This window comes from Polypterus senegalus, chromosome 5 (assembly GCF_016835505.1).
Source record: "Polypterus senegalus isolate Bchr_013 chromosome 5, ASM1683550v1, whole genome shotgun sequence".
NCBI classification, from domain to species: domain Eukaryota; kingdom Metazoa; phylum Chordata; class Cladistia; order Polypteriformes; family Polypteridae; genus Polypterus; species Polypterus senegalus.
In genome coordinates this window covers 13014423-13029743 of record NC_053158.1, presented here as the reverse complement: position 1 = coordinate 13029743, position 15321 = coordinate 13014423, and the positions used below count along the sequence as shown (strand labels likewise).

Here is a 15321-nt window from a genome sequence, read left to right as displayed (position 1 = left end):
TATAAAGGAGACACCATGAGCTGGGGCCCCGCTAAGGAGCGTTTGGCCGATGCGCTCTGGGGCTAGTTCACCACACTGACAATTAACGAGTGAGGTGAGCAAGAGAGGTGTCATCCCATTGGATCTGACGAGCGACTACAGGTGCCTGACAGATCACGGGAGGAGAACCAACCTCGTCGGTCTGGCAGTGACGTCCGTTTGGAGGCCAAGACGGAGGTTAACAGAAGGAGCTTGCGGCTGTTGGGTCTCCGTGGCTGCGAGTAATGGTGAGCTGGAGAGAGAGTGATGGAGGTGGGCCGGAGAATAACAAGGGAGTGAAAGACTGCATTTTTAACTTCTACATTTTTAACCTTAGATTTTAAAGGATTTATTTATTGTTTGTTTTTTATAACCTCACTGGACACTTGTTTTTATGGATTTATTTATGGAACTTGAAGCACTGCACTTTTTGTTTTTGATTGTTTTAAATAAAGCACTTTTTCACTTTTGGAATATATCCCCTGGCTTTGAGAGATTTGTCGCCATTTGTCAGCTTATCTCGGTGACATTATCGACGGTGTTGGGTTCAGGGTTCCCAAAAGGACAAGGAAAGCATGGAAGAGAACCCGCATCATTACAAAACCATCAAACCATTGCTGTTATTATCTATAATGTTACACTAATATTACATTGCTTTGTCTAAGTTACAAATAAAGACATACAACATATTTATCAACTTGTATGCAAAATCTCACATCACAACACTCACCAAAATTGGACAATAGAAGATTAGAAAACTGCGGTGGGCTGACGCCCTGCCCAGGGTTTGTTTCCTGCCTTGCACCCTGTGTTGACTGGGATTGGCTCCGGCAGACCTCCGTGACCCTGTAGTTAGGATATAGCGGGCTGGATAATGGATGGATGGATGGAAGATTAGAAAAATGTTGCCTGGTCTGATGAGTTTCGATTTTTGCTCTGACATTCGGACCATAGGGACAGAATTTGACTTCAACAACATGAAAGCATGGGTCCATCCTGCCTTATATCAATGGTGCAGGCTGGTTGTGGTACCCTAATGTTGTGGGAATATTTTCTTGATACACTTTGGGACCCCTTACTACCAAACAAGCATCGTTTAAATGCCACAGCCTACCTGAGTATTGTTGCTGACCAGTTCCATCCACTTATGACCACAGTGTACCCATCTTCTGATGGCTAATTCCTGCAGGATACAATGACAATGAGTTCACTGGACTTAAATGGTCCCCAACAGTTACCAGATCTCAATCCAATAGAGCCCCTTTAAGATGTGGTGGAACGGGAGATTTACATCATAGATGTGCAGCCAACAAATCTGCAGCAACTACACAATGCTATCATGCCAATGTGGACCAAAATCCCAGAGGAATGTTTCCAGCACCTTGTTGAGTTTATGGCAGTTCTGAAGGCAAAAGAGGGTCCAACTCGGTACTAGTAAGGTGTACCTAATAAAGTGGCCAGTGAATCTATAGATATGCACTGTTGACCATTAAAATTACAGTACTTGGAAAATTGTGTTCTATTGGTCTGAAACTTAAAGGATGTACAGGTCATGTAAAAATGTTTTCAAGCTCAGAACATATGCTAATGGTGAAGTGCTTTGAGAGACTGGTCAGGACCCACATAGCATCCAGACTCTCCCTTATACCCGACCCCCTTAATTGCTCTGTCACTCCGTCATAGCCACTGCACTCCAACTGAGCCTGGCCGAGTGTCATACAGGCAGATACATGCAGATGCTCTTCTTTGGTTTCAACTTTGCATTCAGTACAATTATCCGTCACCACCCCATGGACAAGCTTGCTCTGCTGATCCTGGAAAACTTTCTTGTTATTCGAATTTTTGTGCTATGACTGCAAAGCAGATGGCATTTAAAAGTTACCAGGAGAAGACAGTATAAACACCAGACAAAGGGTCCAAACTGGAAAAATCAAAGGAAGCTGTGTGACAAGATAAAAACAAAGAACTAACTCAAAGTCAAAGAGCAAAGATCGGTACAGCAGAGATTTGATGCACAAAGATTTTCTGAGACATACCTCGGATAGAGAAGGAATGCCTCAGAAGATCTTTTATTCCATCACTGCGAAATCAGGGTCACACACCCATGCCCTAATGACTAGCGTCCAAAATTAGAGCGAACATATGCAGCTCTAAGTGATTTTCTAAAATGGCCCAGAAATCTATACTAATAAAAGGCAAAGCCCTCACTGACTCACTCACTCACTCACTCACTCATCACTAATTCTCCAACTTCCCGTGTAGGTAGAAGGCTGAAATTTGGCAGGCTCATTGCTTACAGCTTACTTACAAAAGGTAAGCAGGTTTCGTTTCGAAATTCTACATGTAACAGTCATAACAGTAGACAACGTCCGCCATTTTGAACTTTCTTATTTATGGCCCCATCTTCACGAAATTTAGTAGGCGGCTTCCCTGCGCTAACCGAAACCGATGTACGTACTTATTTCGGTGGTATGATGCCACTATCGGCCACCATATTGAACTTTCCAACGTCACTAATTCTCCAACTTCCTGTGTAGGTAGAAGGCTAAAATTTGTCAGGCTCATTCCTTACAGCTTACTTACAAAAGTTAAGCAGGTTTCATTTCGAAATTCTATGCGTAACGGTCATAACGGTCAACAATGTACGCCATGTTGAATTTTCTTATTTATGGCCCCATCTTCACGAAATTTGGTAGGCTGCATTCCGTGCGCTAACCGAAACCAATATACGTACTTATTTCACTGATATGACGCCACTGTCGGCCGCCATATTGAACTTTCCAACGGTCTTTGTTACTTATGGGCCCATCTTTAAGAAATTTGGTACGCGGGTTCCCAGCGCTAACTGAATCCTACTTACGTACATATATACGTCCATAGCCTGCAGCTCGGTCACCGTGTGAGGCGGCATTGGGTCCCCCATCCCAACGCCTCCCACGTTGTTGGCTGCCTGCCTATGTCGGGCCGTCTGTCGCTCCGATCTCTACATTCCCTTCCTTGCTTGACCATGGGATTCATGTCTCCCTACTGATAACTACAGCCTTTTTATTTAATCCATGGCTTCTCCGCTGTTTTATTGTTCGTTTATTATGATTATAGTCATGGTGTAGGTATGTTAGACTTACTTTATATTGTTCAGGTACCCATTTCCTTTATCGTTCCAACCGTACCCCCATTAACATGTCTATCAAGGTGATCACCATCGATCAAAGAACTGTCACTTACCGACTGGTTTCCATGCCTGGAGATGGCAACTACCTTTTCCATTCTCTTTGTTACATATTGCACGGCCATATCAGGCTCACTCTTGATATCCAGAGGAATATTGTGTCTTATGTATTGAATGACTGGGACAGGTTCAATGTGTGGACTGATGACAGTACAGGAGATAATTATACTACACAGGAGTACTATAACAGTGAAATGCTTAAGCCCTTCACCTATGGTTCTGCATTTCAGTTGATGGCTGCCGCAGAATTGTTTGGTTGTTGCTTTCAAGTGTACTGAAATAGCCAAATATTTTACACCTTTGCACAACGGCCAATGCCTCTTAAACATCTTAGATTCACAGGTGACGATTTCAGTAGTGGACACTTTGATGTTTATGAATGTTTAAACTCTCAAAAGCTGGATGTGAAGTTATCGATGAAACCGGTTGTATGCTTATAATGCTTGACAGATGCTGAATGTCACCTTAACACAACAAGTCCTGCAAATACCAACGTAATTGAAACAAACCATGAAATAGATTATGACAGCAGCAATCCAAGATGTGAGATCTGAAACAAGATTACTGTTCACATGGCCAACTTTATGTTGCATGCTCAAGAGTAAGCTCAGCACACAGCTTGATCATATTACAACCGGAGGGCCGAACTCACAATGTGGTATACAAAGAGATCCTTAACAAATAATTATTGGTATATTTTCCCTCAGTTTAAAAAAGGTTTAATTTTCTTCTTAAAAAAAATTTTAAGGTAGTACTTCGCAGCTGCGAAGCACGGGTATTTTGCTAGTATTAAATAATTCCAAAATTTGATACAAAATAAAGTAAAGCATGTCATAACAATTAGACATCCTGACAGACAGACCTCGGTCAGACCAAGTTGGAAAAAATACATGGAATACCATCCTTCTGAGCAGTGGTGTCCCTCCTGTCTGTGTATGGAATCCCCTTCACCCTGATGACCCATAACTGTTGGCCCAGCAATAGCATGGACCACGTCATTAAATTCATGGAGACACAACAGTGATAGGCCTTATCTGTGGTGATGATGAAATGTCTTACAACCAGGAGGTTCAGCAACTCATGGACTGGTATAAGTAACAACCTCACCCTGAATGTCTAATAAACAAAGAAGATCACTGTATACTGTACACTACAGGAAGAACCATGACACCCACCTTACCCTCTCTATCAACGGCTTCACTGTAAAGTCAGGCACGAGCACAAAGTTCCTGACACATAACAAATGATCTCTCCTGGACCCAACACACGTTCTCCCTAGTCATGAGAAGACAGGATCAACTACATTTCTTGTAGTACATGACAAGCACTCACCTCCCTGTGCCATGTGCACTGTTTCATGCCGTTTGCAGCAGTAGGGTCTCCTTTCTCACCACCGATATTTAGAAAGCCCTTGACGCTCGACCACATGCTTCTGTGATAACAATGGTGCTAATGGCAGTACAACAGGCATCACGTTCTGTTTTTTTTTTTACAAGTCCCTGTTCAATTTATTGCATCATTACGAACAGATCCATGTATGGAGGCTCCTGGAAGAATGTACCTTTGAAGCACCATACAGGTCCAGCAACATGTGTTATGGTGTGGAGTGCCTTTGTGTTCCAATCTCATTCCAGTCTCATTTATATTATGGATACTTTGACCAGCCAGCGATATATCATATAGGTATTAGAGGCTGAGGTGGTGTCCTATCTGGAGAGGTTATTGTGGCAAACATATCTGCAAGTACAGTGTGTTTAAGGTATACAATTAACTGTTTGTTTCTGAAAGATCATTTACGGCTTATGTTGTAAACTGGAAAACATTAAATATCCATCCATTTTCTAACCCGCTGAATCCGAATACAGGGTCATGGGGGTCTGCTGGAGCCAATCCCAGCCAACACAGGGCACAAGGCAGGAACCAATCCTGGGCAGGGTGCCAACCCACCGCAGGACACACACTAACACACCCACACACCAAGCACACACTAGGGCCAATTTAGAACCGCCAATCCACCTAACCTGCATGTCTTTGGATTGTGGGAGGAAACCGGAGCGCCCGGAGGAAACCCACGCAGACACGGGGAGAACATGCAAACTCCACGCAGGGAGGACCCGGGAAACATTAAATATAAGCTTCTCAATTAATTGTTGTTAGGAGGGCCATTTCTGGGCATAGGCGTTCTAGGAAAGTCCCTCTAGTGGCCAAGGCATATGACTGCAGCCCCATGCAGAAATCCATCCATCCATTTTCCAACCTGCTGAATCTGAACACAGGGTCATGGGGGTCTGCTGGAGCCAATCCCAGCCAACACAGGGCACAAGGCAGGAACCAATCCTGGGCAGGGTGCCAACCCACTGCAGGACACACACAAATACACCCAGGCCAATTTAGAATCGCCAATCCACATGTCTTTGGACTGTGGGAGGAAATCAGAGCGCCCGGAGGAAACCCACGCAGACATGGGGAGAACATGCAAACTCCACGCAGGGAGGACCTGGGAAGCAAACCCGGGTCTCCTAACTGCGAGGCAGCCACCGTGCCGCCCAGAAATTCCTATCTTTATTTTGTTTAGAAAAATTTGTATGGACTGGACACTAAGAAATGTTTATATTGTGCACCTCAGCAGCACCTGCTCTGTCTGCACTATACACAGAATAATCAGTTTCCCAGAAATGGCTCTGGGCAATGCAACATTTTTTAAACAATATAGACCTACAAACACTCTGACTCAAAGCGAATGTGTGATTATATTGTTTTATATTATTTTCACATATTAGCGTTGTGCAGTCTTAATATCTGATGATCTACATAGTCCAACGATAACGCAAACAACAACAACGATGATGAAGATTCCAATAATAGTAATCCTCAAACTGTAGCATAGAAGAGAAAGACATGGCAAATTAAAATTAAATAATCAAAATGGCAACAGGACTGTAGCTCATGAGTGAATTGCTAAAAGCTAATTTAACCCAAACTATGGTTGTCTCTCAAATGGACATACATTAAAACTTAACAAATATAATCCTGTGTTGCTCACCACCATTTGTGACATTCATACTGGGCACATTAAAGCAGTCGCTTGTTTGTTTGGATAGGTAGATTGCATTATTTGCGTACACAGGCATACTGTAAATAGGAATTGTGGGCAAAGATTCCTATTTAAAGATAACAACAACAACATTTATTTCTATAGCACATTTTTATACAAATAGTGTAGCTCAAAGTGTTTTACATGCTGAAGAAAGAGAAAGAAGACAAAGTAAGAATTAAAATCAGAGAACACTCATTAACATAGAATAAAAGTAAGGTCCAAAAAAGTAAGGGAGGACAGAAAAAATAAAAAAAAACTCTAGACGGCTGGAGAAAAAATAAAATCTGCAGGGGTTCAAGGCCACGAGACCACCCAGCCCCTTCTAGGCATCCTACCTAACATAAATAATCAGTCCTCATTGTATTCAGGGTTCTCATGGAAGGACTTGATGATGACGGTCACGTGGACTTCTGGCCTTTAATCCATCAATGTAGGGACACGGTGCTTTGATCAGGTGGTGGTGGCGCATTATATTAATCATTATTGTTGCCAATTTTATTGAATGTTCTCATTATGCTAAGTTTTCAATTTATTTTATTAATTTCAATGGCATATATATGTTACGGTAGAATATGTTTATAGTATATGTAGAATGTCACCATCATCAAAAGGTGCACATTTAGCTTGTTTTTTAAATAGATACTCTAACTATAGAAGCTATACAGCTTTAGCAGTAACCTAAGAGATTTTCTACTACTAATACAGCCCGATTTCTACTTATTTTCTGCAATGGCACCCTCAAGAGCATATTTTTTCCGAGACAGTCTTGTAAACGGGCATAGCTCTAACTCGACATTCTCAAATTGTGAATTTGAGGTTCTAAACCCTTCGCTGTCCCCAGTCCTGTCTCCAGGTCTCAATATACGGGTCTGGCAATGATGTTTCCTCTCAAAGCAAAGGGGGTGGTTGGGCGCCATTTACAAATTCGCCCACGGCAGTAAAAATCCTAGAGCCGGCTCTGGGTGTCAGCACATGTAGGATATGATGCATTCCATGCTGAAATGTATACTTTAAGCTTGATATGTTTAACATTTCAAAAAAAAAAATGTTGAAAAGGTTTGTTAAATGTATTCCTCTTCAATATTAGTTTCTAGGGATAAATGAATATACTGTCAGGCTAACAATTTTGCTATAATCTTAGAGTATCTGTGTGTAAGCAAATTTACTATTAGTGGAAAATTAATATGCAAAACAACCCCAAATATTTATTAACATAGATGGAAATATCTATATACAGCACTGTAAAATATATTGTATAATAATATTATAACTGGAATTACAGTATATTTAAAAATATATTGTAATAAATATATATGTGTAATATATTTACAATATATTATTCCTACTATTTTAAAATATATTTAAAATTTTCCTTTTCAACATTCTGGCAAAAATATTGCAATATGCAAAAAAGGACATATTTTACAATTTATTTAATATACTGCAAGATGTTATAGTATATTTATTTTTGAAGTTTATTTTAACATGTTTTAAAATAAATTCATATTGGTAGCAATATATTTAAAAAAATATATGTTTTAAATGTAGTTAATGTTTGTACGAGACACTAGAAAAAAGGGTACTCTGGAAATAAATTTGATGTTCTTTTCATAATGTACCTTTTCCTTACTGATTTTAGGTTTTCCTTTTTTTCAGAAAAGCATGGTTTAGTGTCAAAAGTTTCAGTTATAATAAGAGTTATTGATGTCAATGATAATGCACCAGAATTTCCAAAGCAATACACTCCATTCGTCTGTGAAACTGCCAAGCCAGGCCAGGTAAGGCACTTCTATGGCTAAAGACTTTAAACTCTTAATTCTCCATCTCTTTCATAGTATTTTATTATGAAAGGATTAGTTATGAAGTTATTTTAGAAAGCACCATTTCCTAGCAGGGTGGAAAGAAAGTGCAGTAGTTTGCATTATTACTTCTTTCAATTCAGTGTCCTAGATTAAATGCAATAGTCACATGTTGACTGTGAGGAGTTTGCATGTTCTTCTCATGTCTATGTGGGTTTTCCTTCAGGAACTCAGATTTTCCCCCCACATTCCTAAATCTGTGTATGTCTGGTTAACTTCTTCTTCTTCTTCTTCTTTGTGGAGCTGATGTGCCTGATCAGCCTTCTTCTCTAAACAGCTTGGTCCTGCACCTCCTCACAAGTTCTTCCTTGTTTTACTTTATCCATCCAGTTCACCAGTTCTTCTTTCTTCTTCCTCTATATCTTTTCCCACTTCTATGTGGGGGTCGATGTGCTTGATCAACCTTCTCCAAACAGCTCGGTCTTGCACCTTCTCCTCAGTCAGACCTTTTCCCTTCAGATCTTCTTTTACTTAATCCATCAATCTGAAGTATTGTCTCCCTTACTTTCTCTCTTCCACCGGACTTCTATTCCATCCGTCTTTTGCTTACATATTCATTGTCTCTCCTCATCACATGTCCATACCACTTCAGCCAACTTTCCTGTCCTTTCTTAGACATCTCACACAATTTTGTTGTACCTCTGATTGTCTCATTTCTTATTCTGTCCTTTTTAGTAGCTCCACACATCCATCTCAACATTGTCATTTCTGCCAGATTCAACTTCTTCTCCTGTTCTCCCTTTACTGCCCATGTCTCAGCTCCACACATCATCATTAGTCTTACAACTGTCTGTAACATATTACCTTTAACTTTCACCTTAATTCTTCAATCACACAATACCCCTGATACCTTCTTCCAGTTGTTCCATCCACACTGTACTCTATGGCTTATCTCTGCACCTAGGTTTCCATCTTGGACTACCACTGATCTCAGACATTTAAATGTATCTTCTCTTTTCAGTAGCTCTCCCTGCAGGCTACCTAATTAATCCTGATCATCATTAAACCTCATATATTCTTTCTTCTTCTTTCTATGTATATTCCATCTTCCAACTTCTTATCCATTTCCTCTTTTCTGGTACTACACAACACAAATGTCATCAGCACAAAGCCAGCACTGGGGGTTTGGTCTTTTATCCCATGACTCAATAGATTCATAAGCAGATCAAAGAGGTAAGGACTTAAATGGAATCCCTAGTGCAGACTTCCTCTAACTGGGATCTCGTCTGTTACCCTAACACTGCTTTTAACCTGAGTTCTCACTCTCTCATACATATCATGGACAATCCTCACACATTCCTCTGGTTTTCCTTTCTCTCCAATCCTCTTGATGTGGCACTCTATCATAAGCCTTCTCCAAATCAATAAAATCAGTCATGTTAGATTAACTGGCAATTTTAAATTGGGCAGGTGTGAGCATGAATGGGCCCTGCAATGGAATGGTGCATCATTTAGGGCCTTGTGCCCAGTGCTGCCAAGATAAGTGTCAAGTTATTTAGGTTTACTGCATTAATGTCTGCCCAAACTTGAAAAAGGCCTTTAGCTCATCAAAGAGGACACATGGAACAACTCTTCCTTTTCGTTATTTGATGTTGTTTAATAATAAACAGGTTGCAAGAGCAATAGTAACACCAGGAACAGGACTGAATTAGGAGTAGGCTGATAACCTTATAAAAAGAAAATACAAGAAAACTCATATTTTCATTCCTGCTTTAACAATTTTGTATGTACATACACTCCTTCATTATTTCAAATATGCGCTAGTTATTAAAAATAAACATGCTTGCGCGATATCGCACATTAACTGAACTTATTTATTCCTTTACATAAACAAGAGCCGTCACTAAGTCAGAAACTTTTTAACATATCAGTGACGTCTCCAAAATCAGCTAACACATTAAGCTTTCTAATTCCTCCATGATGCTTTTTTTCTTTTTCTTTTTCGTTCACAATTGCTTTCTCCGTGCCTTCTTTTAACAACTAATTATCTCTTCCGTGCAGCAATTTGCTGACCCTGACTTCCGGAAACAGTCTCTCCCTCTTCACACTCAATCTTCATTTAAACAAACATACACAAGATCGATTGTCTTTTTTCTAATTCTTTCCTCTCAAACGTATTAAATAACAATAAGCTTGCTGCCTACCTGCAACCCAAAATGGCACTAACTCTTTGAGGGCTGAATATTTTCAATGGTTTCACACATAAAATCAAAATAAAATGTCTTTAACTGCCTGGCTTTCTTTGCGCAGTAGTAACAGTCACATTGTGACGCAATCTGGTTTGTACCTCTTGTCATCGTTACTGGCAGTCCTCTCATGCACATCAGCTACACGAACGTGTTCAGCACCACAATCAGCTGGGGAGTGATCAGGTGATGCACGTACCTCACTTTTGTTTTCGATTGCCAGATCACTTGCATGAAAATCTCACAACTCAGAGTCATATGCAAAACGTCATCCACAGAGTATTTTGCTTTGTGCATTCACTTTGGTCTTTTACAAGAGACTGATGCCATTTTATAGGCTTTTTGCTCCTCGCTACTCATGCACACAAATGGAAATCTCGGTCAAATCAAAGAAGCTAACTTTCCTTCTAGAAAACGAACTAAAACACAAGTCTTATCTAACGAGGAAAAGTCGACATCAGCTCTGAAAGAGTTAAGAAAGTTTGAAATGTTGTGCAGATACCATCCTAAGGCACTTTACAAGCAAAAGCCAGGTAATGTTGCAGGCAATAATCTGACTGGCAGACATCTTTTAGAGACCCTAACCTTATCCAGTCCACCCCTCTAACTGAAAAATAAGGAAATAAAAAACATAAAAACTAATTAACATTTGCAGGTGCTTTGTTTAGAGGTCAATACTACATTGTTATTCTCTATTATTAAACTGAATGACTAATAACGGAATAATATTATATGTGTTTTTTTATAGCTTATTCAAACAATAAGTGCAGCAGACAAAGATGACCCTGTGAATGGTCATCATTTCTACTATATGTTGGAGTCTGGGGTAAACAAAAATCCAAATTTCACTTTAAAGGATAACCAAGGTAAGAATTTTCAACAATTGGCTTACATTCTGGGAAACTGTTGTCTGCTTATTTTACAGTGGATTTAGAAAGCATTCAGACTCCTTCAGTTTACGCACACTCTATTGTGTTGTAAATTTTAAATGGATACATTTTGACATTTTTCTCCATCAATCCACAGTCAACCACCCATAACAGCAAAGTGAACATTTGTTTTTAGAAAGCTTTGTAAAATGGTGGTGACAGCTTAATGCTACTAGGATGGCAGGAACAGGGAGACTGGGCAGAACTGAGAGAAGAATGGAACTGAAGGGATGAATACAGCCAAATACAGAAGAAGAAAACCACCTCCAGGGTGCATGTTACCTCTGACTGGGGTGAAAGTTCATCTATCCACCTGAAAATGATCCAAATCACACAACCAAGACAACACTGGAGTGGCTTCGGGACATGTCTCTATCTGTCCTTGAGTGGCCGAGTCAAAGTTCATACTTGAACTCCATAGGACATCTGTGGAGAGACCTGAAGATACCATTTAACAGACGCGTCCCATTCAATCTAATGGAGCTTGAGGGGATCAGCCGGAAAGAATGTCCATCCATTTTCCAACCTTCTGAATCCAAACAGAGGGTTATGGGGGTCTACTGGAGCCAATCCCAGGGCACAAGGCAGGAACCAATCCCGGGCAGGGTGCCAACCCACCGCAGGACACACACAAATACACACTAGGGCCAATTTAGAAGTCTTTGGACTGTGGGAGGAAACTGGAGCACCCGGAGGAAACCCACGCAGACACAGGGAGAACGTGCAAACTCCACACAGGGAGGACCCAGGAAGTGAACCTGGGTCTCCTAACTGCGAGGCAGCAGTGCTACCACTGCGCCACCATGCCGCCCAACTCCATGTCTGCAAAGCAAAATAATGTGAAGCTCTAATGGCCACCAAAAGGACGGAGTGTCTGAATACTTGTATGAATTATAGATTTCAGATTTTCATTTGTAATAAATTTGCAAACCACTCTGAAAAATGTTTTCACTTTGTCCATTCTCTTTGCACCAAAAAGAAAAGATCTCCATCTGACTCCTCTCCTCTGTCTCATTCCCCTTGTCAATGCACCCCATAAATTTAGAATCATCAGAGAATTTTTGTAAGTGACATAACCTGGTGTGATATTAATAGTCTGAGGTGTGCAGAATGCAGAGAAAACAGCTAAACGCTTGATGTTGGAGGATCTGCTAACGTGAAGATCAACATTCTTCTTTGATGTCCTTAAGGGAAAAAAGCAAAGAAAGGTTTCAGTTGTTCATGAAGAAACCATCAGACCAGTGGACAGATGATGGAATCTCCAACAGATTTTGTGAACTGGCGGCACATACATCGGTAGTGAAGGATGCAGCTGAAAGAGGAATAAGTCTCAATGAAAACAGAGGATGAGAAACGGAATGTTTGTTCTTCAGCGGGTCGCTAACCCTCTCAATATACCAACCTCATCAACTGCACCAACAAACCTGGTTCCTCTCCTCTGTCTCATTCCTCTTGTCGATGCGCCCCATAAGTGCAGAATTACCACAGAATTACTGCAAGTGACGTGACCTGCTGCTATATTGATAGTCTGAGATTTACAGAGTGAAGAGAGAACAACTGAATTGCTGAAGTCAGAGGATCTGCTAACATAAAGAACAACATCTTTCTTAGACAAAAAGCAAAGAATGGTCTCAGTCGTTTATCAAGAAACCACCTTTCCCCCTGACTCCTCTCCTCTATCTCATTCCCTTTGTCAATGCACCCCATAAGTGCAGAATAATCAGAGAATGTCTGCAAGTGACCTAACCATCTGTTATATTGATAGTCTGAGGTGTATAAAGTGAATAGAAAACAGCTAAACTGCTGAATTTGAAGGATCCACTAACATAAGCAACAACATCCTCCTCAGAAAAGAGCAAAGAAAGTTCTCAGTCATTTCTTAAGAAACCACCACACCAGTGGACAGATGACAGAATCTTCATCCTTGATTCAGTCAAGGAGTACAGAAAGTTAATCAAAGACTTTGTTAAATGGTGTGACTCAAACCACTTACACCTTAACACCAGCAAGACCAAGGAGCTGGTGGTGGATTTTAGGAGGCCTAGGCCCCTCATGGACCCTGTGATCATCAGAGGTGACTGTACAGAGGGTGCAGACCTATAAATATCTGGGAGTGCAGCTGGATGACAAATTGGACTGGACTGACAATACTGATGCTCTATGTAAGAAAGGTCAGAGCAGACTTTACTTTCTGAGAAGGTTGGCATCCTTCAACATCTGCAGTAAGATGCTGCAGATGTTCTACCAGACGGTTGTGGCGAGTGCCCTCTTCTACGTGGTGGTGTGCTTTGGTGGCAGCATAAAGATGAAAGACGCCTCACGCCTGGACAAACTTGTTAAGAAGTCAGGCTCTATTGTAGGATTAAAGTTGGACAGTTTAACATCTGTGGCAGAGCGACGGGCACTAAGCAAACTCCTGTCAATCATGAAGAATCCACTGCATCCACTGAACAGTGTCATCTCCAGACAGAGGAGTAGCTTCAGTGACAGACTTTTGTCACCGTCCTGCTCCACTGACAGACTGAGGAGATCGTTCCTCCCCCACACTATGCGACTCTTCAATTCCACCCGGGGGAGTAAATGCTAACATTAATTTTATTTTAATTTTTTTCATTTTTTTTTTTTATTTTTATTACTATTTAATTTAATATTGTTTCTTTGTATCAGTATACTGCTGCTGGATTATGTGAATTTCCCCTTGGGATTAATAAAGTATCTATCTATCTATCTATCTATCTATCTATCTATCTATCTATCTATCTATCTATCTATCTATCATGAATCTTATGAACTGTCAGCACACATGATGGTAGTGAAGGATGCAGCTGAAAGAGGAATAAGTCTCATCGAAAACTAGAATGACATATTGAAAGAGGACAATAACATTTTTTTTTTCGATGTGTCGCAAACCATTGGATTCATTTTCCAACCTTATCAAAGATGGTGCTAATGGTTAAGACCTGAAAATATGGAACAGTTGCCTGCTGTTCAGTCCAGACAAGATAAAAACTTCCAAATGGAGTGACCACTAAATATTGTTTATTTTCATTAACGTTTGTGTGTTTGTTATAAATATGATGAAGACTAAAATGACCCCAGTGGAGAACTTGAATCTGTTATTTTTTTTTGATCCACCCTAAAATTTTGTGTGTTGCTTATAAATATGATGAAAACTAATATGAGCCCTGTGGAAAACTTGAATATATTAGTTGCTTTTTTTTTGGACCACCCCATTGGAAAAGTTTACTGCTCAAAGGTTGATCTTTGATGGCTCATGAAACTTCCCAGCGATTCTCATTTATGTTTCATTTAAGAATCACATTTGTCCCAGATGTTTCTCCCATAGGATTCATAGCTTCAGACAAAAAGGTGACATGAGATACAACCGAGGGAAAAGACAAAATTGAGAAGTTGGTTTGATGGTATATTTTGTGAGAGCTCCTTCAAGACTTCACCTTTTTAACCTATTATTGGACTGATGCCTTTATCCATGGTATCTTACAACATGTTGAGATACGATTGGTTACAATTCTTTTGTTTTCCAGTTGGAGCACAGGCAGTCAAAGTGACTTGCTCCTGGTCACACAGTGCTGACAGCAGTGGGATTTGAATCCACAACCTCAGGATTTAAACTCCAAAGTCGTAACCACTATGCCACCCTTTTGTTCCAGAATGACTATGATCTAACTGGAGAGCAGCAATATAAATTAGATCAACTAAGAGTATTATTTTGAAACAAGTACTACAGCTTTGTAATCATAGTAAAGTGTTTTATTGCTACTGCCCATACATTTCACCAGATAGTACTGAGCACACAATGCAAAAACCTTCAAATTGCAAAAAAAAATTAATAATGTCAAGATGCTACTTGTTAGATCTGAGCCCATTGTATGACTTTGCTGAGATCTCCACTGAAACTCAAGAATACGGGGGTACTTTGTCTATTGTCTCAGATTTTTCTCCTGAGACAATGTCTCCATTTTATTTCTTTCTGATCTCATTG

General features: G+C 40.3%; 1 protein-coding gene across 1 annotated transcript in view; it reads left to right on the top strand.

Moving 5' to 3' along the window:
- The window catches only part of LOC120530070 (cadherin-7-like), a 139839-nt gene extending 125143 nt beyond the window's left edge, over positions 1-14696 (top strand). The window contains exons 10-12 of the mRNA XM_039754217.1: positions 8001-8122; positions 11138-11255; positions 14665-14696. Coding sequence (XP_039610151.1) covers positions 8001-8122; positions 11138-11255; positions 14665-14696 — 272 coding nt within the window. The remainder of the gene's footprint in view (positions 1-8000; positions 8123-11137; positions 11256-14664) is intronic.
- The last annotated feature ends 625 nt before the right edge of the window (positions 14697-15321 follow it).